A 26,309-nucleotide genomic window follows, 5' to 3' on the forward strand; every position below is an offset into this window, starting at 1 on the left:
GATGTGAAAGGACGGGAGGCACAGAGTTACAGGGACTGCATTTCTGCATAGCAGGATGAGGAAGCTGACATTTGAGCAGAGACTTGTGGGCGCTGAGATGTGATGACAGGTAAGATTGAGTTTGGCCACATCTCAGAAGGTCCAAGAGTTCTCTGGAGTGGACACTCTCCTCTTCCATCATTTCTGATGAAGCAGAAGGAAAAAAGGGAAAAAAAGGCAAATTTAAGATAAGAAAAAAGAAGACAGAAGTAACAGGAAGAAGAGGAGGAAGAGGAGGAGCCCTTTGAAACCACTTTAACCAGTATAATATCAGACTTTAGAGATGATAAGTATCACATTTTTAAATAAAATGTATCAATTCACGCTTTTTAAAATAAAAACTTAGGTTTATCATGTTACCTCAGAAGTTCAATTTGTAAGAGTTGAATTAGATTTGGTTACAGTTTTGGTAAAACATTTAGTTTTTGAAAAGCCTATCTGTTCAACTAAAAGGTGCATGTGGCACTGTGCTCATTGTTGTTGTTATTTTGTTGCTACACTTTGCAGAGTTGATTTCCTTATTGAGAACATGAATAAAATGAGCTACTTTGTGTTAACTTAGTACATTGGCCAGGTCTCTGCTGTTTCTTGGCCAGGAAACAGGAGGTATTGCCCAGAGCAGGCTACATGAAACAAAATAGAACACAAAGCCAGACCATCTTCTAGATCCTGCAAATGGTGGAGGCAGCCTAGGAATATCCAGGATAACTGCTTGATTTGTATTTGATTACACGTGAAGCGCATATTTAAACAACGTTTAAAGAAGGAAATGTTTCAGGAGATGATTTAAACCTGAAGAAGCCCATTCTGATCATGAAGTGAGAGTGGAAAGGAAGGCGAAATAGCTAATGATCTGCTGAGACCGTGACATGAATCTGAAAGGGTCTCCTTAAAAGCCTAGGAAGCAACTGATTCACCGCCCAGTGTCTGCAGGGTGCTTTAAATGATCCCCAACAGGAATGCAGGATGTGTGAAATCTCAATTTTTTAATAGCTAAGTTCCTACCAGTAGTGACCCAGAGACTCTGGCAGGAATGGTGGTTAGACCCACGCAAGGAAAACAGCAAGGAGCAGAAGGGGAAGAGCCAGGAACTTGAAGAGCTGGGTGGGCAGGCTAGGCTTCCGCATCTCCCCCACTGCGCGCGTCCTCGTGGGCCTCAGCGTCCGGTCCCACTGGGTCAGGATGGCGTTCCTGGCTCCTGGCCACTTCCCTGGGCCCACCAGCCTGAACTGGTAGGGGCTGCAGGGGCCGAAGAAAACTTCCACGGCCAATCTGGGATCCGTGAGGAATAGCCACGGGATGCTGGGCTTCACCCCAATGAAGGAGGCCAGTTCGTCCATGTAAACAATGTAGTCCGTCTGTATGGTCTCGCTTTTGCCAAACCTAGAGGCAGGGGAGGAAACGCTACCGTGGGTGACCAAAGCCAAACCTGATTTAGAACAGGAACAGGGAGGGTGCCCCCTCCTTTTCCCGGGGTACACCAGCATCAATCTTTGATTGTTTGTTCAGCCTACACTGAAGTTTTTTCTTTTTTTTTTTTTTAAAGAGAGAGTGAGAGAGGAGAGAGAGAGAGAGATTTTTTTAATATTTATTTATTTATTTTAGTTCTTGGCGGACACAACATCTTTGTTGGTATGTGGTGCTGAGGATCGAACCCGGGCCGCACGCATGCCAGGCGAGCGCGCTACCACTTGAGCCACATCCCCAGCCCTGAAGTTTTTTCATAGAACCTGCATATCGACCTCATTTGGAAATTCCCCAATGTTGCAGGGCAGCTGAGAAGGGCATTTCTTATCCCCATTAGCAAACAGATAAATTGTTCTTTGCTCAGGTTAATCAGGGACAGAGCTGGGGGGGGGCGTTGCCATCCCATCCCCGTGTTGGTGAGTCATTTCTATCAGGCATCTGAAGGGTCATCGCCACCTTGAAGGGTGCATGGGCCAGAGGACAGAACTCCACAGCTGGGAGCTCAGTGCCTTTGATTTCTGATCATCCCTGGGTCTCTTTTCTGGGAGGTATTACCAGAGACCCAGAGGGACACCACTGACCTTAACACGCAGATTCCCCATCTGCTAGTCACCTTGTGTCTATGTTTAACAGTAGATTTTCACTAGCTCTTCTCCATGAGACGGATGTGGCTCCTAGCTGTCACCCTGATGACCTCATTTAGGACCCTTTGAGACAAGGAGTCCCACAGATTCCCACACCCCTGGACCTCGCCAACAACAGGCGCTCTTACCATTTGAGCTTCTTCCCCATTTTCTCATCAATGTCACTCATCATGTCATTCCTAGAAGGCAAACTACAAGTTCCTGAGAGAGATGGAAAGAAAAGACAACAGGTGAACAACTCTCGTGTAGCAAGAGCCTCCCACTTTCCCTTGTTAACAAGTTAAAAGACACATTAATTATTCCCATTTTTTTTTCGGTTTAGTAAAATAAAATGCTGAAGACATGAACAGGTGATTTCTGAGACAGACAATGATCCGCTTCCACTCCTCGTCTTCTCAGAACTGAGACACCTCACAATAATTCAAAACCACCGTCTGATTAGCTTTATCTTTATTCTTAAACTGACTACCAGATGTTTTATATCAGTTTCAGGGATGATATTCTAATTTTTCAGTCATATTTTAAAGCCACACAGAGGTGAACTGGCAGGATGTTTTTTCGATATTTTTTTAAAAAACCAACCAAACAAAACTCCATAGGAAATAATTCTGCTTTGCTGGAAGAGGGAATTTCGAGCAAGTAAGATACAGAATTTAGTGAAGCCTCCAGGCTCCCATGGACCACCCACAGGTCTTCCTGAAAATAAAGGACATGTATTGTCCCCAAGTCATCAAGAACATAGAAGAGCCTCAGAAGACAAGATCTGACATGGAGCTGCTCACAAAGGTTGACAGAGTTCTCCGAAATAAGCCCGAATGGTTTCTGTCCAGAGACCCTTCCAATTTAGGATGGCTTCTTTGGCGATCTTGGAATCACTTTGGAAAGAGTTAAGCTTAGGCCCCACCGGCACAGCTGCTCAGTGACCCCTTCCGTCACTCCTGAGAGGTGGGGTCACTGAGCAGCTGCTTCCACGCCTGGGAACCCGTCTTGTCCTTGGGCAGGAAGAGATTTGGGAAGAAACCTACTGTGTTCGTGGTCCACCAGCTGCTGCCATTGGGCTGCTTCTTACTGGCCCTGATGTCCTGGTCCTCTGGTTCTCCCAAAAGAGGCTGCTGGCTTTATTTCCTATCTGTCCTAAGTCTGAGCGTTCCCTTTCTGTAGAGCCCAAGTTACAATTCCTGTCCTCACAGAGAGTGAGTGTCCTCCCTTCCTTAGGTTCCAGTTTCTCTGGGCCTGAGCCCTGGGTGGCACCGAGGGCAACCTCAAGCCATTGTCTTCCTGTCTGCTGCCTCCCCGAGCAACATCAGCCTCTGGGCAGCAGCACCCTCTGCCTGGGGTGGGGGAGTCAGGGAGTTGCAGGGAGATCACTGAGGGTGGGAGGCCTGGTGGTGAGGGGGGGCCAGGATGGATAGAGGTAGCCTCCAAGTTCCTGTGAGTGGAAGAATCTTTAAACCCCATAAGCCGTGGTAGGACCGGGAGCCTCAGCTATGGCTGTAAAAGGCAGCAGGCCACCCAGCCTTCCTCATCCAGAAATTTTATGGCTCAAGGTGCAACTCAACTTTGTGCAACGAACTTTGTTGCCCTCTAATCATGGGAGCCTACTTAGTCTTGTGATGTGCCTCTGCACACAACTGCAGAAGTTCCGTGCATCTGACCCCAGGGCCCGCCACCGGAGGACACTGATGGCCTTCCTTACCGGCCCCAGCCAGGTCTCTTGTGTCCTTTTTCTTTTTTTAATAACATAGAAAGTCAGTCCTCTTCTATCTTAGAAACGGACCCTGGGCCACACCTAGCACTCTCTGCCTCTGATCATGCACTGCTTCTCCTTCACGGACGCACAGAGGGAAGATGATGGAGGCAAACCTAGCACCAGGCTGACCATGGCCGTGGACACCTGAGCGGCTGGATAAGGGCTTGAAGCGCCTTTTCCTATTAACCTTCCAAGCGATGTCATCCCACTGAATTTTGAAATCACAATTTTATGAAGCTGTCATGCACTTAAGATTAAGAACTCAGGTGTTCTTAATGAATGACCGCTGGTGACCATCAGCTGGAAGGAATTATAAGTGACAAAAAGCTTCTCTAACAATCTCTTACTCCTGCACATCGTAGTCCGACGTGATAGAGTTCAATCGCTTATAAAACAGAGCATTGAGGAACATGGAGTTACAGATGCCCCAAACCAGATGGGATCTTTGTGATGAGGACCATGGTTTTCTCAAGGACTCAATGACCTTGTCATGAGCACCCGTCCCTGAACTCTGGCTGCTTACCCTTTATGACTCGGGTTGCCCAGCGGGCCTGCAGGTCCGTTGTGGGGATGGCAGCCCCCAGGGACTGGACCAGGCCAATCACAGCCAAGGTCGACTGCTCCAGCTGAGGCGGGAAGATGCCTTTGTACAAGGTGACCTCGTTGTTCCTGCTTTTGATGATGGAGTCGTCAAGGAAGGGGTAGGCATTACTGTAGCCTGTGGCGAAGATGACGCAGTCGATGGCCTCAAACACCGTCCCGTCCTCAAAAATGGCCGAGGTCTCTGTGAACTTCTTCACATTAGGCTTGATGGAGACCCTGCCGCAGAGGATGTGGGCGGGGAGGTCATCATTGAACACGGGCTCTTTCCTCAGGGCTCTGTAGGACACGGAGACAAGCATTAGAACAGCAACATTCCCCCTGGGTCATACACAAATTGATAGGGAAGGAGAATACCACCCAGGAATTTTTTTTTCTGAGCTGTGGAGTCACCAACAGTTAAAAAAAACAAAACCGCAGGGAGGCAGCTTGGCTGACCCCGTATCTGTTTTCTAGGCGGCTCCCCTTCTCACCCATCCCTCGCTCGTTCCAAATCCAAGCATGAACCCCACACCCAACCAAAATGAGGCGGTGTGCTTTAGAGCCCCTTCCCCCTAAATTGAGCTTTGCCTTTACAACAATTTCCCGTCATTTGCCTTTTCTCCTTTCAAAGCCCAAGTTACAATCCTACGCTCAAGAGGAGTGAGAGTCCCTCCCCTCCCTAATTCCAGCCTCTCTGGCCTGAGACCCGAGTGAAACCCGGTGAATACTCCTTTTCCTTATAGGGAAAAGTCCTAATGTGAGAGTGCCTGCTGCTTGTACTTTTTCTTTGCTACCTATTTATTACCTGTGAACCTGGATAAAATCAAGGGTTCTTAGATTCTCTGTGCCTCGTTTTTCTTGTCTGGCACTAACACTCATACCTGCCTCAGGTGGCTGGGAGACCTGAATAACATGAGGAATTTTGCAGTCTCTAGCATGGGCTCCAGTGCTGAAAACTGTCAGCTGCTGCTCCTAGTGAACTCCAGCCTGGCTGTTGTAATACAAAGAAAGTCCAACAGGAGCAAGAAGGTGGAAGGTGGGTTAGTGCAGCTGGGCTGTCACAGAGGGACAAGGCCTGAGCTCCCCCAGGTGAGGGACAGGGCACCTAGGAATCTCGTTGGCCAGGAAAGGAGGGGGCCGGTCTGAAGCTTTGGGCCCTGGAAGTCTGAAAAGAGCGAGTTCCACTATTTTTTACTCAGTAACAAACCTAGTGGACACAGATCGTCTGAGCCCACTGTGGAACTGGAGGAAGGGGCTAGTTATTATGTGGCAGCAGGTGCTCGGCATCCTGAGCTCCTCTGTCTCAGATGAGACCCCTGCTTCCCCGCAGTCTTCTCCCCCGCCAGCGAGTGTCAACCCCACCCTGCTCCGTCCTCCAGCGCCTCCTTGCTCTCACATCCTTGATCCAGCCCAACAGAAGATCCTGTCTGGGTCTGCCTTGGGCTCCCTTGGAATCTGCCACTTCTGACCCCTCACTGCTGGCAAGCTGTGTCCAAGCCGCCATCCTGTCATCTGGGTGTGACAGTAGTTCTGAACTGGTCCTTTACTGCTGCCGGCTCTGCCCTCTGCCTGGGGTGGCGACCACAACAGTGGAGTGACCTTCAGTGCAAACTTAGATCTTGTCCCTGACATGCTCAGATGCCTGTGGCTTCCTGTCACTCCCCACAGTGCCCACTAGGTCCCACGGCTGGCTCCTCGGCAGCCTTTCTCCCCTTCCCAGGAGTCAGGTTGATCCTGTCACCAAGCCTCCAGGCAGCGGGCCATGCACATCCCCAGGCCCATCCCTCACCTCTGAAGTCTCCCTCAAAGTCCTCTTCTGAGGCCCCCCCTGAGGACCCTGATGGGAACTGTCCTGATGGCGCCGGCCACCGCCTTGCTGGCCCTTTCTTCTCATGGCAGCCCACCCACGAGGGCCACTCTTTCTAGCTCGTTGGGTTTCTGTTACTTGTTGCTGTATCCACAGGACCTAACCGGGGACTGGCAGGTAATAAATGCTCAACTGATACTTATTGATTAATGAATTCACTCTGAGGTTTGGTTTTCACTCCACATCAGAGTCATTTCTTACCGTGAGATGGGCTTGGAAGAGTTAGAGGAGCCACTGAGGAGGAAGCTCCAGATGTGGCCATAGTTCAGTGAGGGGGACTGGCTGGGGGTGTGCAATGAGAGTGTCCCCCGGGAAAGCTCTCTTGCCTTGTTTGACTTTGCCACTCAGTGTGAGGCAGCGAGCACGTGGCCAAGGGGCTCTGGAGCCAGCAGATCTGGCTGTTTTGAATGCTACTTCTACTTGCTGGCTGAGGGACTTCGTAAAGTTACGAACTACATTGGACCTCAGTTTTCTTGTCTCTAAAATGGGGATGCTAATGGAGCTCTCTTCAAAGTTGTGTGGATAAAATGAGATAATACACATTGGAGCCTAGCAGAGGCTTCAGAAGACTCTGAAGTGAATTAAGTACTTAAAACATTAAGAGCTATTATGATTATCGTAGGAACCGATTGCTTAAGCCTTGTGTGACTGTGCAGTCGAGTAAATCTGCTACGGAGGGTGGGTGGAAATCACTCCTAAGACTGGCAGCTCTTGATCCTCTGATGTATGAAATGTGATCACTACACCAATATTTTGATTTGCTTTGTGATTACAACACACTTTCAGGGTTGTTGACACTGAAACGACTCAGCAGAAACACCACGTCCCGCTATGTTACCCGTTTAGAGGCATCAAGCCGTAGTTCTCGTGCTTGAACTTTGAGTTCATCTGCTTCATGTACCACCAGTCGGAGATGGCTGTGGGCAAGCTGTTCTTGAGGAACGTCTGAAAGCGCGTGATGAACACCATGTCCCAGGGGTAGCCATCATCCCAGACCCGGCTCAGCACCCAGGAGCCACTTCTGGAGCTGACGACGACCTGCAAACATCAAGTCAACCGTGAAAGCTGCACATTTACAGTGGACGTTGTGATGTGCGTCCCCGTGTCCCCTGTCGGAATGGGGTCATCACCCGGCTCCCCGGGTGCTGCTGCAGGAATCCCTCAGCACCCAGCCCTCTTTGGGAGTTGCTTTGGCTGAAGTGATGGGTCTCCCTCGAGGTCTTGTGCCCTTCCTGAGTCCCCTGCAGGCAGTGACTGGCCCATGCAGGAGTAAAAGGCTCAGACCATCAGTCACCTCGACTTGGGAAAATCTCAAAGGGATCCTGAGAGCACTCCCGGGACATTCACTGGAGCTAATTCCATCTGAGGTCAGCTGCCCTGCTGGTGGGTGCAGGCAAGTGTTCACATTTTAACCCAGTCTTCCCTGGCTTAGGTGACAGATAACGGAATTCCAGCCATTATTCCTTGAGAGCTTCCCTGACCGCTGCCATCCACAGACAAGCAACCATGATCTAACAGCGGGTGTTTTGAACAAAAACGCCTGCCTCCTTCCTAAAAGAAGGAGGGAATTTGGAATTGGAAAGCCATAGGCTCAAATCCTGGCTTCCTGGTGTCAGCATGGGGAGGAGCAGTGCCTCCACACGACATGTGTGTGCGAGGGCTAATTTAATGCTACCACCTTCACAACGTGGCTAGTAGCACTGAGCATGTGGCACCTGCTCAGGTTTTGTTCATCCCAAACAGTGTCGTTTTTTTTCTTTTCTTTAAAAAAAAACAAAAAAACATTTTTATATATAGTGTCATTTAAAGGCATTTCTTATAAGGGAAGCTAGACAAATAGCAAAAGACTGAAGATCAATGAATTGAGAGCCTTGGAAATGGTCCTTCTTCCCGGTCATCCATCATGGGGACAAACACAAATTCCACGGCACCATGGTGGTTTCATCATACCTTTCCTTAGCTCAGGAGGCTTAAATATTTACCTTTACTTGTGGATGATTTCTAATTATTTAGCCTTCTGTTGAAGTCCTTGAAAAGACGTCGTCACCCGACCCCACCCTTTCTTTCCTGACTCAGTTCCTGCAGCTCCTCGGTTCTTGGCAGCGGAGGACCAGAATTTCAGCTCCAGTCCTGTCGGGCCTCCACGAAGACGAAGGCAGTTCTGGCCCTCAGTCCCTTTCTGTAAATGGCAGGGTGAAGCGAGCTCCCGTCGTCCCACCCTCCCAGGACTCCTCTCCACGCAGGTGTTGAGCACCGTGGTGCAGGACGCAGGTCGCCAGGGTGAGAGCCTCCATCCAGCTGGAGGAGTCTCAGCAGCTGAGAGCGCGCGGCTCCTCCCATCTTCACGCCTCTGCTCCTGCCATGAGCGCTCCAAGCGCAGCGTCTGCCTCCTCCACCGTGAGCCCATGATCTGTCGAGGACGGGCTCTGGTCCGCCTGCTGTGAGGCCTCCAGGTCTGCAGTCACTTAGGCACTGGGTCCTGGCATCTGCCCTTTCCTCCAGTGGCAGCCCCTACACTGCGGTCACCCGTTCTGCTGAGCTCTTGCCGTCATATTGGATCCGCATGCGTCGGTGAGCTAAATCTTAGATTCCTTGGAAGAGAGGCCGTGGGGCCGAGTTCCTATGTTTCTCCCTGTGCCACGTAGTGTGGTAAACAGGCACACAAGATGTGTGTTCACACCCTGTGTCCGGTATCCATCGCCCCACTTCAGTGACCGCAGCACCATGAGGTGAAGGTGGACATGTGTAGTGGATGGCCAGGGCATCTCTTGGGATGACCCATGTTGGGGACCTATGACATCTGGAGATGTGATTCCTATCTCTGGGATTCCGAGTGCCAACCCTTACAGAATCTGCCCAAGCTAGCAGGTGACATCTGTATGAGCTCATTCCCTGAGGACCCATGTCACCATCTTCTCCATCTTCCCCACCCCCTCAGCTCGTCCTTCCCAAACCCCTGAGCTGCAGCCACAGGACTGTGAGACACTGAGCCCCTTGCTTCCAGACTTTCTAACATCTGCCTCTCTCTCAGCTTCTAGTTCTCAGCGTACAGGTCATCGGGTCCTTCCAGTTGCCCCAGGAAGTAGGCGTCCTCTACTGATGGCCTGGTGACAGGCTGTCTCTTGATTTTCTAGTCCTTTCACAGCTTTAACTTGCACATTTGAGCATTTACTTATTCCACGTGTCTTTTTGCACTAGACGGAGTTCCATGTAAGGCCAATGTCTGCTGGGTTTCTCGCTCCCTCCAACACGCACCCCAGTGCCCAGCACCCAGGAGGCTTCCAACAGATATCCTTGGATGCAGCATGAGGAACCTGAGACCCAGAGGCAGTGAACAAGTTGCCCACGAATCTCAGAGTCATGACTTTGACCCTGAATCCACTCCAGTTTTAGAGGAGTCAATCAGACAGATGTGAGGCACCAATGTGTTGAAGAAAAACCACAGGGCCAGGTGTGGTGGTGCATACCTGTAATCCCAGCGGCTTGGGAGGCTGAGGCAGGGGGACCATAAATTCAAAGTCAGCCTCAGCAAAAAGCAAGGCACTAAGCAACTCAGTGAGACTCTGTGTAGCTAAATAAAATACAAAATAGGGCTGGGGATGTGGCTGGGTGCCCCTATGTTCAATCCCTGGTTGTCCCCCCCACCCCCCCAAAAAAAGATTGTTGGATGCCAGCATCACTCCTTGCCCCTGCCTGTCACCTAGGAAGCTGGGCCTTGTGAAATACCTCTTAGCTTTCACCAGGTGCCCCCTCCCCATTGCAGACCCCACCTCTCAATGTCGTCATGTGCTTCTGTGCTGGCCCTGATTGTGTGGGGCGGTACCTTTTCAGCCACTCGACTCAGCTCTATGGCAATGTCAGAGCCTGAGTTCCCCAGGCCAATCACCAGCACTCGCTTCCCCTTCCACAGGCCCGGATCCTTGTACTCCCTGCTGTGGAAGCACTGGCCCCCGAAGTGCTCCAGACCTGCACGACAAGTGGGAGACGTCTCCTTTAACCAGGTGGGTAAAGTCACAGAAAGGAGGAATTTTAATGCTCTATTAGATAGAGCAGGAATGTCCTTTTACCTTGGCATTTTATTTGAAGAAAAAAAGACACTTGGGTCTGGGTAGAGTGTGTCCCCCAAAGGATTCTGTGCTGGGAGTCTGGTCCCCAATGTGGCGGGGTGAGGGGAGGTGGGACCCTCAAGAGGGGGGCCATGAAGGAGGAAATGTGACCCCTGGGGGCGCTGCCCTTGGAAGGGGGTAGTGCTGGTCTGGTGGAGTGTTTATTTCCAAGAGAGCAAGCCAGGCTCCCCAATCCCTCTTGCTTCTGTCCCACCACGGAATCTACTCTTTTGGCAAAGGGCTGGCTCCCTTTCCATTTCTGCGCTGTGTGATGGTGCAGCCAAGGGTCCCTTGCTAGAATGCTAGCACCAATGCACTTGGATCTTCTAGCCAGAATCACGAGCCAAATGCATTTTTATTTGTTAATGAGTCCAAAGCCTCAAGTATTCTATTATAGCATCAGAAGTCATAGTAATACAGACATCATTAGTTTAATCCTTTTTGTCAAATTTGTAGATGGTGGCCTACGTTTCAGACTTACCTGGAAAGGAGTCTTTTGGTAGATTGGGGTAGACATGATGTCCAGAACAGATCATAACAGCATCAAAGACAGCCGACTCTTTTTTACCGTTCTTTTCAGTTTCAACATCCCATTGGCCAGTAGTTGAGAAATCAGGACGCTTACTTATACTGGATACAAGTGTCTAAGAGAAATACAAAAAGAAAGCCTTCTTTTCTATGCTCATAGGTAGATTTGGAAGAAATAGTATGAAAAATACTCTTAATAGATAGTGGCTTAGGAAAAATTCATTAGTAAGATTCGTATTCAAAATTCAAAATTCTCTTCAAAGAAATCAAAACATGACATGTGGCGTGGGTGTGTGCTTTTTATTCTCGCACGGTTTGTAGTGTACCACCAGTACTTTCTGCAGTGCAAGAAGGACACTCTTTGAGATATAACAGTGAGTTCAGTCATAGTTCACAAGAGGCACATGCCACACAAAAGCACCCTGGTAGCTAGCACTCTTTGCAACAGCAGCCGCATCCTAACCTCTAGACATTTCACTGTTAATATTAGTGTTGTATTAAAGTGAGAGAAATCATCTATATCAGGACACAAGTTTCTCTCAGGCTTTCTTAGGTGTCAGAGTTGCCTAGGAAGCTTGTAAAAGCACACGTCCAGATCTCTGGTTCCGTGGGCGGAGGGAGAAGGTCTAAACCTCCCCGGGCCTCCCAGGGGAGGGGAGGCTGCTGGGACTGTGCTCAGCAGCTCCAGTGTCCGTCATCAGTGAGCCTTTAGTCATGGCTAAATGGCTGCCTGCTCCTTCTTTTTAAAAAATCTTTCAATTCTTCTGGTTATATTGAAAGCATAATTTTTTTTATTTGGTATTAATTGTTCTTAGAGATTTTATTATGTAGTATTTCATACATCTGAGAGAATACACACATGTGTATGACACTCTACTTAAGAAGTAAAATAATAAGACGGTCACATATGAACCCATCAGATCTTGTACATCATTCTTTAGAATCACATTATTTTTTTATCTATCTACCTACTTATTTAGGCTACTGTAAATCATACCTGTTTTGGATCATAGTTTCTGTTTGCTGTTGGCTTACAGAAATGTAATTGATTTCTGTATGTTGAGTTTGTGGGCTACTTCCTTGCCTAACTTTTTTGTATTTCTACGAATTCTAATATTTTTGTAGATTCGTTTGGATTTAGTACACAGACGATCATATCATCTACAATAACGATGCTTTTCTTCCAAGTTGGGTCATTCCTTTTATTTTTCTTTATTTACTCCATTGTTTCTTAAATTTCAGATTATTGAAGAGAAGTAATAATAATTAGGAGTCCTCACCTTCTGGATTTTGAGGGAAATGTTTCTGTTTGCTCTTCAGCACATAACTGTCCACTAGTGATATCATATGCACAACATATGTAATTTAAGAATTTCCAGCAGTCACATTTAAAAGTGAAAAAAATGTATAATTTAACCTGATATAGCCACTACAGTAGAGTTTCAGTATGTAATCAAAATAAAATTTGTTAGTGAAGAAGTTCATATTTTTTCATAGCAAGATGTTGGAATCCAGTGTGCGTTTTACACTTCAAACACATCTTTTTCCAGTGTGACTGGAGGCTGCCATATTGAACAGTGCAGACTTAAGACAATGTTAATGGATATTTTCAGGGGTCAAGAAAAGTCCCTTCTAATCTTGGTTTGGTGAGAATTTTCTCCTTTTTTTTTTATCTTTCTTTCAAACACAAATGGGTGTTGAGTTTAAGATAATGTCTTTTTTGAATTTGTTAAACATATGATTTTCTTCCTATGATAGGTTTTTATAGTGGATTACATCTTTATATTTTATAATATTAAAATCTTGCATCCTTAGACCAAACTCAATTCAATAAAAACTGTTAATTTTTTAAAATACTCTGCTGCTATCATTTTTGAAGGATTTTTGGATTGATTTTCTGGAGGGAGACTGGCCTATAATTTTCCTATTTCCTATTTACATTTTCTGCATTTGATTTTTTTTTTTGAGAGAGAGAGAGAGAGAGAGAGAGAGAGAGAGAGAGATTTTTTAATATTTATTTTTTAGTTTTCGGTGGACACAACATCTTTATTTTATTTTTATGTGGTGCTGAGGATTGAACCCAGCGCCCCACACATGCCAGGAGAGCATGCTACCGCTTGAACCACACCCCCAGCCCAATTTGATATTTTTTTAAAATTTGTTTTTAGTTAAAAATTTTTTTGGACCTTTATTTTACTTATTTAAATATGGTGCTGAGAATCGAACCCAGGGCTTCACATGTGCTAGGCAAGCGCTCTACCACTGAGCCACAACCTCAGCCTTCTGCATTTGATATTAAGGTTATAATGTTATAAGTGAGTTTGGAAAACACCTATTTTTAACTTCCGAAGGAATTTGTAAAATACTGAAATAATTTGTCCATTGCAAATTTGAAAGTACTCATCTATGGAACTATCTTCTTACTTATTTTATGGAAGATTTCTAATTTCTGAGTCAAAAATTATAAATCACCAAAGACTTATCAGGCTTTCTACTTCTTCTTGAGTGAATTTTGGTATGTTAAAAAAGATTTTAAGGGGTTGGGGTTGTGGCTCAATAGTAGAGCACTCACCTAGCACATGTGAGGCACTGGGTTCTATCCTTAGCACCACATATAAATAAATAAAATAAAGGTATTGTGTCCATCTACAACTAAAAAACATTTTTAAAAAGATTTTAAAGATTTGAACAAATTAAAATATTATTTAGCAAACACTTTTATAGTATTCTGGTTATATTTTTAAATTTTACCTGTATCTATTCTGTCTACTTTTTCTTTCTCAATGTTATTTGTTTGTCTTGGCTCATTTTTTTTCCAGCTATTTGTCTGTTGCTTATTTTATTAGACTTTTCAAAGGATGTACTTTCAATTTTGATTTCTATTTAATTAATACTTTATTATCACTTTCATTCTATGTTCTTTGGGTTCATTATGTTTTTCTTCTATAAATTTCTTAAAATTCCTTAACTTATGACTTTTAAACCTTTCTCACTTTCTATTGCAAACATTTAAGTTTATAACTTCATGAAAGGATAGCTCAAGTACTAATGCATACAGTCTAAATATTCAGTTCTAGATATTTTAAAATTTTCATTAAATTTCTTCTTTGACCCATATGTTATTTAGAAAAATAGGGTTTTTTTTTTTGTTTTTTTGGTGTGTGTGACAGCAATTGAACACAGGGGTGGTTAACCACTCAGCCACATCCCCAACCCTTTTTATTTTTTATTTGAGACAGGGTCTCACTAAGTTGTGTAAAGCTGGCCTCAAGCTTGCAATCCTCCCACCTCAGCCTCCTGAATCACTGGGATTACAGGCATGCACCAGTGCACCTGACTAAGAGTCTTTAATTTCTAAATTTCTGGATATTTTGCATTTATTTATTTGTTATTGATTTCTGAGTTAGTGCCATTTTGGTCCAAGAATTTTATGTAGTCAAATATTTGTAAATTTCTCATGTGTTATAGACATAAGTTAAGACAGAGAACATAACATAAGTTATGTTCTCTGAATCTAGGATTGGAGAAGCCACCCTATTTAAAATGTTGTCAAATAGGAAAAGAATAGTTAAAAGAAAAGCTGAACCCCTTTCTCTCGCCATGCACAAAAGTCAATTCAAAATGGATCAAGGAGCTAGATATCAAATCAGAGACTCTGCACCTGATAGAAGAAAAAGTTGGCTCCGATCTACATATTGTGGGGTCGGGCTCCAAATTCCTTAATAGGACACCCATAGCCCAAGAGTTATATACAAGAATCAACAAATGGGACTTACTTAAACTAAAAAGTTTTTTCTCAGCAAGAGAAACAATAAGAGAGGTAAACAGGGAACCTACATCCTGGGAACAAATTTTTACTCCTCACACTTCAGATAGAGCCCTAATATCCAGAATATACAAATAACTCAAAAAATTAAACAATAAGATAACAAACAACCCTATCAACAAATGGGCCAAGGACCTGAACAGACACTTCTCAGAGGAGGACATACAATCAATCAATAAGTATATGAAAAAATGCTCACCATCTCTAGCAGTCAGAGAAATGCAAATCAAAACCACCCTAAGATACCATCTCACTCCAGTAAGATTGGCAGCCATTATGAAGTCAAACAACAATAAGTGCTGGCGAGGATGTGGAGAGAAGGGTACACTTGTACATTGTTGGTGGGACTGCAAATTGGTGCGGCCAATATGGAAAGCAGTATGGAGATTCCTGGGAAAGCTGGGAATGGAACCACCATTTGACCCAGCTATCGCCCTTCTCGGTCTATTCCCTGAGGACCTTAAAAGAGCATACTATAGGGATACTGCCACATCAATGATCATAGCAGCACAATTCACAATAGCTAGACTTTGGAATCAACCTAGATGCCCTTCAATAGATGAATGGATTAAAAAACTGTGGCATTTATACACAATGGAGTATTATGCAGCACTAAAAAATGACAAAACCATGGATTTTACAGGGAAATGGATGGCATTAGAGCAGATAATGCTAAGTGAAGCTAGCCAATCCCTAAAAAACAAATGCCAAATGTCTTCTTTGATATAAAGAGAGCAACTAAGAACAGAACAGGGAAGAAGAGCACCAGGAAAAGATTAACATTAAACAGAGACGAGTGGGGGGAGAGAAAGGGAGAGAGAAGGGAAACTGTATGGAAATGGAAGGAGACCCTCATTGTTACACAAAATTACATAGAAGAGTTTGTGAGGGGAAAGGGGAAAAAACAAGGGAAAGAATTAAACAACAGCAGATGGGATAGAGAGGGAAAATGAGAGGGAAGGGGAGGGGGATAGTAGGGGATAGGAAAGGTAGCAGAACACAACAGTCATTAATATGGTATTATGTAAAAATGTGGATGTGTAACCGATGTGATTCTGCAACTTGTATTTGGGGTAAAAAAGGGGAGTTCATAATCCACTTGAATCAAATGTATGGAAGATGATATGTCATGAGCTTTGTAATGTTTTGAACAACCAATAAAAAAAAAAGAGAAGAAAAATGGAACCTCTTCATCAGGACCCCTAAGGTTAGCTATTTCTTACCTCAAATTGTATGTGTGTTAGAAGGCCCTTTTCTCTGGCAAATGAGGTGATGTATTCCTGGAGCTTGCTGTTGTGCATGAAGACGGGGAAGTCCTCAGGATAGGGGAAGTCTGGAAAGCACATCATCTCCTTGGAAGAGTTGGCAAAGACTGATGGGTAGATGCTCGCCCTGCCCTCCTCCACACGTTCCTGTGAGTGAAGGAAACTGGTACCTGAGTTTTCTGATCGTATTCACAGCAGTTCTAACAATCACCCACAGGGAGACTCAGTAAGACCACACATAAGTCAACTTCACTCCAGCAAATCTTCCACAGAATGTGGAAGGACCTGCTTTTCTTCACATTTTCTTTTCTAAGGGAACTAGTTTCATTATGTCCTTTAAGAAATGTATAACTAGAATTATTTTATCTCCTCAAGGAATTCAACATGGTGATGGATGTTTTCCAAATTTCAATCTTGAATGATTTCAATGTGTCACCTCGTGAGCATGAGTGGTCAGTTTATAAATGAGTGTTCAATGTATAACAGCAAACAGTGACAGGTGGTTGCCAACTATTTATAAGATATGTAAATGTTAACACTTTAAAATTTAATCTTTTAAAAATTGAGCTTTCCACCATATATAAAGTATCTATTTTGAACCAAACACATTGCATTTATGGTACTTACATAGGCAACAAAGTTTTAACTTTCGGAAATGAAAAAGTATCCAAATTGGTTCTACTAATCCTGAGAAGCTATAGAAAGAACCACCCTTCTAAAATCTTAGAGAGGCCATGAAGTGATGATGAAGAAAGAAAAAAGAACATTAAGGAATGATAGTGAGGAGAAGATCGGGACCCCGTGTTGTGGTTCTCATCTTGGCCACATGCTGGAATCAACTGGGGCACTTTACCAAACAGAGTCTGTCCCACTCTGAGAGCGTTGGCCAGGAGCTTTAAAAGCACCCAAGGAGCTGTTCAGTGAAGGCTGGCAGTCCCAGTACAGAGTGAGACAAACAGAAGTCAAAGGTCACTGTGCGAGACTCCTGCGACACACCTGATAGAGCTGGGAGCTCCACATGCAAGACAGTGACACAGTGAAAAGCATCAAACGGAAAATCCATCTTAGGTTAAGAAGAGACGAACCTTGATACGCCTCTGTGGAGCCACCGAGGCACTCTGTGACCACGGCACAGCCACAGTACCTTTCTATCTCAGCAGCTCCCCCAACAATAAATCAGCAAACTGGATTTTGATGAAAGATCAACTGCAGATCTTCCTGTTGCTGGTTCATAATGACAAGTACCGAGCACTGGGAATCTCTAATTAGGGTTCATGCAACTCACAGCTGTTAGGACCCCCAGAATATGAATGTTTAGTACAAATTAGAATGTTGCACGCATGCCCAAAGCCAGCATGTCTGCAGCCTGGTAAGTAATTCAGTGAATTCAGGAAGTTCGACCGAAGCTATATCAATAAATTAGAGAATACACATCAAGGAATAAGTTGATACAACTTGAGCATCTCAACCTGAAAATGCAAAATCTGAGAAGCTTTCAAATCTGAAACTCTTCAAATGCCAACATAGACATTGCAGGTGGGAAATTCCACATTTGTGCTTACATGACGGGTTGCAGATGAAACACAGGAACAGTAAAATATTGCACAGAATTGCCTTTTCACTACATGTGTAAGGTGCACATCAGGAACAGATGAATTTTGTGTTTAGACGCAGATCTCATCTCCAAGGCATCTCATTGTATATATGCAAATATTCCAAACTCTGAAAAAAATCCACCCTAAAACCTTCTGATCCCAAACATTTCCAACAATAGACATTCCTCCTATTTGTAAACTAGAAAAGATACAGAAGAAGTTAAGAAAGGGTGAATTCAGAGAAAAGAGCCTCATCCATGAAACTTCTTGCCTATATCCTTGAAATTCACCGATATATTATTTGGAGAGCTCTGAGAAAGAAAGACATTTCACTGAGACCTGTGGCCTGGTCATAAAGCACCTTATTTTCTCTGTGCTCAAAGGATAGGGAATTATGCTATTTGGATTTGAATCAGGTTTAGAAGAACTAGGTGGGCAGAGGAAAGTGCTCTAGGAAATAGCAGCAAATGTCAACTGTCTGCACCCTTAGTTTCTCACACTTAAGTGGCGTCTGACGCCTTCTGAAAGAAAAGACAGTTGAGATATTGTAAAATGCTGACTTCAGAAATTAAAGGTAATGAAAATATAAAATTGATGGAATTTGGAAATACAACCTGGGTACAGGGGTGTGGCTGCAGAGTCCTGGGTGGCTGAGAAGTACTGCTGTTCCCACAGCATTTGTGATCTGTAACCCCCTGGTGGGGGTGAAAGAGTTAGGAACCCCTGAGTAAGTCACTCCATTTGTTTCTTGTGGCTATTGTAGTAAATTACCATCAGCACGGTGGCCTAAAGAACAGGATTGGTTTTCCTGTAGTTCTGGAGGTCAGCAATCAGAAATCAGCATCTCTGGGCCCCAAAGTCAGCAGGGCCGTGCTGGTTTCCAGAGGCTCAGGAGAGGAGCCACTCCTTGCCCCTCAGAGCTCTGGTGCACACCAGCATTCCTTGGCTTCTTTGTGTCCAGATGCCACCTGTGTTCCTGGGCCTGTGCTTCCTCTGTGCATCTTCAAATATATATATATATATATCTCGAGGATCGAACCCAGGGATGCTTTACCACTGAACCACACCCCAGCCCCTTTTTTAAAATTTAAAGACAGGGTCTCACTAAGTTGCTTAAGGCCTCACTAAGTTTCTGGGGCTGGCTTCAAGCTCACAATCCTACTGCCTAAACCTCCCTAGTTGCTGGGATTGAGGTGTGTTCCACTGTGCCTGGCTCCATCTCGATATTTTAAACTTAATCCCAGCACAAACATCCCTTTCTCTTATAAGGCAACTTCCACAGGCCTCAGGGATTAGGACGTTTGATGAGTACATTTGTGCTTCTCTGCTGGTGGATTTCCATGATGGATGATGAGATGGGCAGCACATCCACACTTATTTTGTCACACAGCTGTCTCATTGATTATGTGGTTTTACAAGGCCAAAGTCAGCACCTGAAACTCCTTAATTTTTAAATTAAAAAAATATTTCAATTATACAGATTGATAGGGTGCAGTGTGATGATTCAATACATGTATACACTGTGTAATGACAAATCAAAGCAGTTAAAATTTCCATTTCTTTATACTTTTTTTTTTTAAATAGGATCTTGCAAAGTTTCCCAGGCTGACCTCAAATACCTGAGTAGCCGGGATCATGGGCATGCACCATAATGCCTGGCTTGACATTTTAAATGACCTGGTGACTGATGTGTAATAATGGTGCACATCCCAGGGTGATATTTCAGTGTGCGGGTGTTATACATGCTGTTCAAGTCCGGGTGATGAACTTCCCGCCTCCTTGTCATTACTTTGTGTTTAGAGCCTTCAAGCTCCTCTATACCAGTAACTCATAGATCTAGAATAGGGCATCGTGAACTGTAGCTCCCACACTGTTCTGTAGAACACTAGAACTTATTACTTCTAATTGTGTGTGGGTGCCTGTTGTCAAACTTCCTATGCTCCTCTCTGTCCCTGCTCTTCCCAGCCTCCAGGAATCACTACATACATTATGATTTTTTTAAAATATCCACACATGAGAAAGAACAGCAGAATTTGTCTGTGTCTGATGACTTCACTTAATATAATGTCCTCTGGTTCCATACATTTTGCTGCAAATGAGAGGCTATCATTCTTTATAAGGCTGAATAATGTTCCACTAGGTATATATACAGCACATTTTCTTTCCCCATTCACCTGCTATCGGACACCTAGGCTGGTTCCCCTATACCAGTGTCTTGAAGTGTTTTTGTGTGTTTTCTTCTCGTACTTTTATGGTGCTGGGTCTTACAGGTTAGGTCTTTGATCCACTTTGAGTTTAATTTTCAAAGGGCAAGAGGGGTCAAGTTTCAACATTCTGCATGTGAATACCAGTTTGCAAAACACCTTTTACTAAAGAAGCTGTCCCTTTTCCAACCAATAACGAGGTTGCTGAGAAAGAAATCATGAGAGGAGTCTCATTTACAACGACAACAACAACAACCTATGTATAAATTCTTTAAAACATTTTTTAGTTGTAGATGGACACAATATCTTTGTTTTATTTATTTATTTTTTTATGTGGTGCTGAGGATCAAACCCAGTGCCTCACACATGCCAGGCAAGTGCTCAACCACTGAGCTACAACCCCAAGACCTCTTCAATCAAAATGGCACAGTCTCATGAAAGAAATTAAACAGGACTTCTCAAAAATAGGAAGACCTCCCATGTTCATGGATGGAGAGAATTAAATGTTAAAATGTCCATACTACCCAAAGCAATTTACAAATTCAGTGAAATCCACATCAAAATACCAATGTCATCCCTCACAGAACTAGAGACAATAATCTAAAATCCACATGGAAGTGCAAGAGACCTTGAGTAGCCCCGCCCCAATCTTGAGCAAAAAGAACAAAGCTGGAAGGGTCCGGTCACCAACTTCAAAGTACACTCAAAGCTGCAGCGTCCCCGAGACCATGACATTGGCATGACTACAGACTCAACCAAGGGAACAGGACAGAGAGCGCAGAAATGACCCCAGCCCCACAGCCAAACAATGCTCGGCAGAGGTGACCACCCAAGAGCAAAGGCACCCGGAACTTTAAAGTCTGTGGACAGAATCACTAGGAGGACCTTTGGTAGCCTCGGGTTTTCTAAATGAGTGAAATACTTATATGTGTGTATAATATAAACCTAACCATTATTTGACCCTGGATTTCATATCCAAATGGCGGTTATTAATGATTTACCCAGAGGTGAGTTCTGGCTCACAGGGCCAACTTCCAAAGGTAGCCTGTTGCCTAGGTGACCTCTAACTTGAGAGGAGTTTGCTTCCCAGCCTGACCTAGTTTGTGGATTCCAGTAGGGATTTTAACTACCAGGTGGCCAGTTTGGAAGCCGTGTTCGATGGTGTGCTGCTCACCTCCCCTCTGCTGCCCGCCTCCCGCACCCTCGCCCACTCACCGAGAACTTCCACAGGCCGCCCACGTCATCGCTCCTCTCGAAGCAGATGGGCTCCAGCCCCTCCTCCAGACAGCTCCTGATGGCAGCCAAGCCACTGACACCAGCTCCAACGATGGCCACTCTCCGCCCCATGGCTGCCTGGGCAAAGGACATTGATTGCATCAGTAGTTCTGAAAACGTATTTTTTTGTGTGTTGCTTTTTGGCATAATAAAAATCTTTCCTTTTGCACCCAAGAAAACAGTATGAAAAAAAAAAGACTTCAGAATTCTGGTTAGTAATCAAACTATATTCTGTATGTCTCTAATTTCCAAAGAAAATGTTTTCTTCCAAGACATGAAACACTTTTAGTCTAATCTCCAAAACTGAGAAACTGATGATCCATCATATATATATATAATTTATATACAGATAATTTATCTTTTTTTGTGTTTGGCCTTTTGTCATTCACTCTTACCAAAGAGAATGAGCAGAAGAAAGGAAAGGAGAGTCACAACTAAGCCACACACCCAGCACCCATCCACCTCCTGTGCATGAAGGCCTGAGTGAAGAAACCAGTATTTATGTGTGTGTGCGTGCGGCCACCCTCAGTACCGTGGAGAGTTGTTTCCAGGCCTCCACTCCACCCTGGACACCCCAATCTGCAGATTCTCAAGTCCCTTATATGAAATGGCCTAGTATTTGTATCTAATCCATGCACATCCTCCTGGATACTTTAAATCATTGATGTTACTATTAATATCTGATATTACACAAGTGCTATGTGTATAACTGTGCCCTGAATTGTTTAAGGAATAATGACAAGAAAAAAGCCTTTTGTGTGTTGGGACCAGATCTAGCCATCAGAGGACCACCCATCCATGGTTGGATGAATCCTCAGGTGTGGAACCTGCAGACGCAGGGGCCAGCTCCACACACACACACACACACACACACACACACACACACACTCACACCTGCCTTCTCATTCCACTTGACGTAGACTGGGGGGTTTACATCTCCACATGCCATGGAGCCAGCTCCTTCCTTCTAAAAACTTACACTTCCCAGCCTTCCCTGTTCCCGAGACTATCGTTAGACTCCACTACTACTTTTCTCTCTATTTCTTACTTACTTTCTAGATAGAGTCACCAAAGTGTATAAAAACAAAACCCAGAATCTGCCTGGACCGGATGTCATTCTCCTCCCAGCCACACATCGGCTAAACCCACAGCTGTGCCCCTTCACGTATCAAGCTCCCGTTCAGCCCTTCGCAGCACCAGTCCTTTCCTCCTCTCACCTTTTCTCTGTCTTCTTCTGTATGTCCAAGTCCTGTCTGTCCTGGGCGATTTTTAAGAGCAAATGCTCCACTGGACTCAGATTCTGGAGGGGTTATTGGAAAAGGGAGGAGCTGTTCTTAAAGAGGTAGGGATTTCCTTGATCCTCTAAAAACAAGCACACCCCATCCTATGACCTGTGGGGCGTAGGGCCTGTCTCTGGTCGCCTGGCCCCACATTCCTGTCAGTCCTGGTGAACACCAGCTAGGGGAGGGCCCCAGGCTCCTGGCTCCAGGAGTCAGCCTGTTCCTCCCTCCCAGGTGGTTTGTCATTGTCCCCTCAAATCCCATAATGTGGGGTTTCAAAGCTCACTTTTTTTAAGAGAGAGAAAGAGGGAGAATGTTTTAATATCTTTATTTTATTTTTATGTGGTGCTGAGGATCGAATCCAGTGCCCTGCGCATGCGCGCTACCACTTGAGCCACCTCCCCAGCCCTCAAAGCCCACTTTCTTTTCCTTGCTCCTAGTTCCTCAGTGGGGCGCTCACAGTAGCCCATCAAAGGCTGTGGGAAGTTAGGCTCTGAGCTGAGAGAGCCAGCAGCAAAGGTGGCTTTTCTCTGCCACATACACCACTCTTAGATTGGAAGTCACAGGGACAAGTGGGGCCAAACTTGACCACCGGTTAACTAGGCTTCAGAAGAAGCACAATGTTCAAGTGAACCATTGCTCAGGGCTTTTGAGGATCTTCTGAGAAGTGAGCAGACTTACAAGCTTCAAACTAAGGGCTTGCAACTGGGTCTTGGAAGAATTTTATGGGAATTTCCAAATGAAAAATGAGGATGCCTCTTGCAATTCAATTTGCCCCTATAGTGTTCCCTCCAGTGGAAAGAGGTATTCACTGCAATCCTGTTCCCCCCAGGTAGGAGGCCTGGTGGGGACTGCACCTTTCCAACTGTTGACTTACCTGCTTCCTTAGAGGTTAACCTCAACCAGCTGCAATAGTGACCAAGAGAGATGTAAAATGAAGGTTTAAAGGTTAAACAAATAAATAAACCAAGCCCCCAAATTTGTGAATAACAATAGATGTGCGTTAGTCTGAATGTTGTGTACATTACCATCAAGACGAGTTTGCTCTAAGAAGTCTCTTGAGTTCTGCTTTATGAGGTCATTGATTTCCCAAAATGGGTGTTCTTATTCAGACATATGTACCTTAATAGAAGAACAAAGTAGAATTTATATTTCCAGGTGCATTTCACGCCTAAGGGGTATTGTTGAAGGGTAAATATGGAAAGAATTTCTTTTTCTTAAAAAGAAAATGTTTGCCACTTTGCATACACAAAATTATCCTGAGAAGGAATTTAAAGTGACTTATGCTCAACCCTTGACTGCCATGGGTCTGGGATTTTATGGTTGAAACTGGGGGGAGGGGTGTGTTCTTGAGGGGTCAGGAAGTCAAAGGCATTGAACCAGACTCTTCAGAGAGCAATAGAGAAGGAGCTAGAAAAGCTAATCTGGCCTTGTTGGAGAGGTAGGAGAGTCCCAAATAGCAGAAAATCCCGGGGTTCAGAGGGAGAGGCAGACAGCGCCAAACAGATTGTGAGTGAAGGGAGAAGGTCTGGGAACTAATGCTGTTGGGGAAAATATCAGCAGTGTTTACTGGCTAATATTGATATGATACTTGAATATACTGTTCTGGGTAAAAGGTACCAGGAGTCAGCCTAGCCTTCTGAGGATGTGATGAGGATAATGGTCAGAAGCCGGTGTGCACTACACACAGCAGCTACCTTCACGGAATGGAAACCACTAGCAATCTGAAGAGAACTCCATTAGAAGACTCATTCCAAGTCATAGTGGAGATTTTCAAAATGGCTTTCAGGGTTGTTCTGCAACCTGAGTATCACACCATCAGTCGATGGGACTAAATACAATACATATTTTTTTAATGATATGTATGTAAATGCCTTATATTCTTGAAAGAGAGTACATGTGTTTAAAAGGTATTTGTAAAGCATTTACAAAGCTTGATGCGGTAATTAACCTGTCAAAGGGTTCTCTAGAGGAACAAAACCAACAGGAGTTACAGATCCGTGATTATCCAAAGGGGATTTATTTGATTGGCCTCCAGGATCAGAAGCTGGATAGACCCGGTGGCCATCTGCAGGGTGGAGAACTGGAGGAACCGGCCACTGCTCAGTCCAAGAAGTTGGAGGCTCAGAACAAGAGGGACCATGATGTAGCCACAGTCCAGGATGGATGGGGGTTCCCTGGAGAGTCACTGGCCAGAGTCTGCTTGGGAAGAGTGAAGGAGCAGGACTCTCTTGATCTTCACCTTCCATTCCCTCCAGGCCCCCAGCCCGTTGACTGTGCTGCCCACATTCAGGATGGGCTTCCCTCTCAGTGTGCTGTCCCACAGGCCCATAATTCCTGGGGACATCCTCACCAACACACCCAGCAGCCTCTTAATTCAGGCGTCTCTTGATCTCATCAAGTTGACAAATCAGATGAACCAGGACAGCCTCAAACGAAACCTTACCAAAATTTTTAAAGTAATTTTTACAGGATTTATCATCTGTTAGTAATCCAATAAGTGCATCTTTAAGTTATTCAAAGAGTTATATTTATGAAAAGTTGCGACATAGGCTGTTTGCTCAGTGAGTGTACTTTCCACCTGAGCCACCTCAGTGTGAGTCCCCAGGAAGAGAAGGCCTGGCACTCCAGAGTAATAGAGGTGAACACAAACACCAGGTGTACAGTAACCACCTCTGTGCTTTGAGCAAGAGCTGCTACTGAGCTCCTGCCACGATCACTGACCAGGGTGGAGAAATAGACAGGTGGACAGTTGGATGTAAAATAAAGACCAGATCAAAACCTACCTACTTGACTTGCTAAGACATCAGTTTTGTCTCTAAAGGGAGATTGATTACATCAGCAAGTAGAAATACACACATTCCATTTTAGCTGGAATAATCTAGTTATCAAACTGTGTCCCAAATAATTTTGCTCTGATTGCACAATTTTCTGTACCCAGACCCACGACGTTGGCATGTCAGGCGATTGTAAATTATTCTGCATATTTTTTCCTACCAATGATGATAACAGCTTTGGGGTGTCCTGTTCTAGGACAGACTGGCTTATGTATCCGTGCAGTAGTAAAGTCTGGAGCAAGTGCTAGGGAGACAATGTGGAGTGGCTGGCTGCTTTTCCTGTGGTGGTCTTCCTCTGGTCGCTGTGGTACCAAGACCAGTGTCTACACCACTGGACTGGGATCCACTGTTAAATCTGCAGCTGTTCATTGATGAAAACTGATATGAATCCAGTCCTGTCAAACTTTCTCATACCTCCTCGTAGAGCAGCATCGATTTCCTTAATTTTTTTTTCAAGCTTTATTGAAGGATAGCCAACAAATAAGTGTATATTTTGAAGATGTACAACACTTCTTATTTTCTCCATTTTAAGGTGTGCAGCGTCTCTTGTTTCTCTGTGGCTGAGAATTAAATAGCATGAGTTTGTGGAAATGCGCATACCGTGTAAGATGGTCCACACAATCGGAGTGATTAGCCTCACCTATTGTTACTTGTGTGTGTGTGTGTAGGGGGGCGGTGAGGGCACTTAAGACTGCCTCCTTTAGCAGATGTCAAGTATATAATACGGCATTATTCACCACAGTTGTGCTGCCATAGCAAACTGACAATGAGTGATTTTTAAACAAGTTTTGGTTTTGTTTTTCCTCCCGGTTTTGGAGGCTCGGAAGGTCCCAGGTCCAAGTACTGGAAGGTGCAGGGTCTGCAGAGGGCCTGTACCCCCCAGTTGCCACCACGAGGTGCCTTACGTGGTGGAAGAGATGAAGGGCAAAGAGCAGGCCTTGCTGATTCCTCCAGTCCTTTATAAAAGTTTTTAAAAATTGCTAAAAAGATTGTACATATCATGGAGTAGAGTGCGGTGCTTGAATACATACATTGTGCATGATC

General features: G+C 44.9%; 1 protein-coding gene across 1 annotated transcript; it reads right to left on the reverse strand.

Moving 5' to 3' along the window:
- Window positions 1-1,079: 1,079 nt before the first annotated feature.
- Window positions 1,080-21,220, reverse strand: LOC308651204 (flavin-containing monooxygenase 3-like; the record flags this gene model as incomplete). The annotated part of the gene is made up of 8 exons (XM_081298155.1): window positions 1,080-1,422; window positions 2,279-2,351; window positions 4,424-4,779; window positions 7,188-7,387; window positions 10,173-10,315; window positions 10,937-11,099; window positions 16,033-16,221; window positions 21,089-21,220. 8 exons carry the CDS (start codon window positions 21,218-21,220, stop codon window positions 1,080-1,082), a joined length of 1,599 nt encoding a protein of 532 aa, XP_081154281.1.
- Window positions 21,221-26,309: the final 5,089 nt, after the last annotated feature.

Source organism: Spermophilus citellus, assembly GCF_964194105.1.
Source record: "Spermophilus citellus genome assembly, chromosome: 6".
NCBI lineage: Eukaryota > Metazoa > Chordata > Mammalia > Rodentia > Sciuridae > Spermophilus > Spermophilus citellus.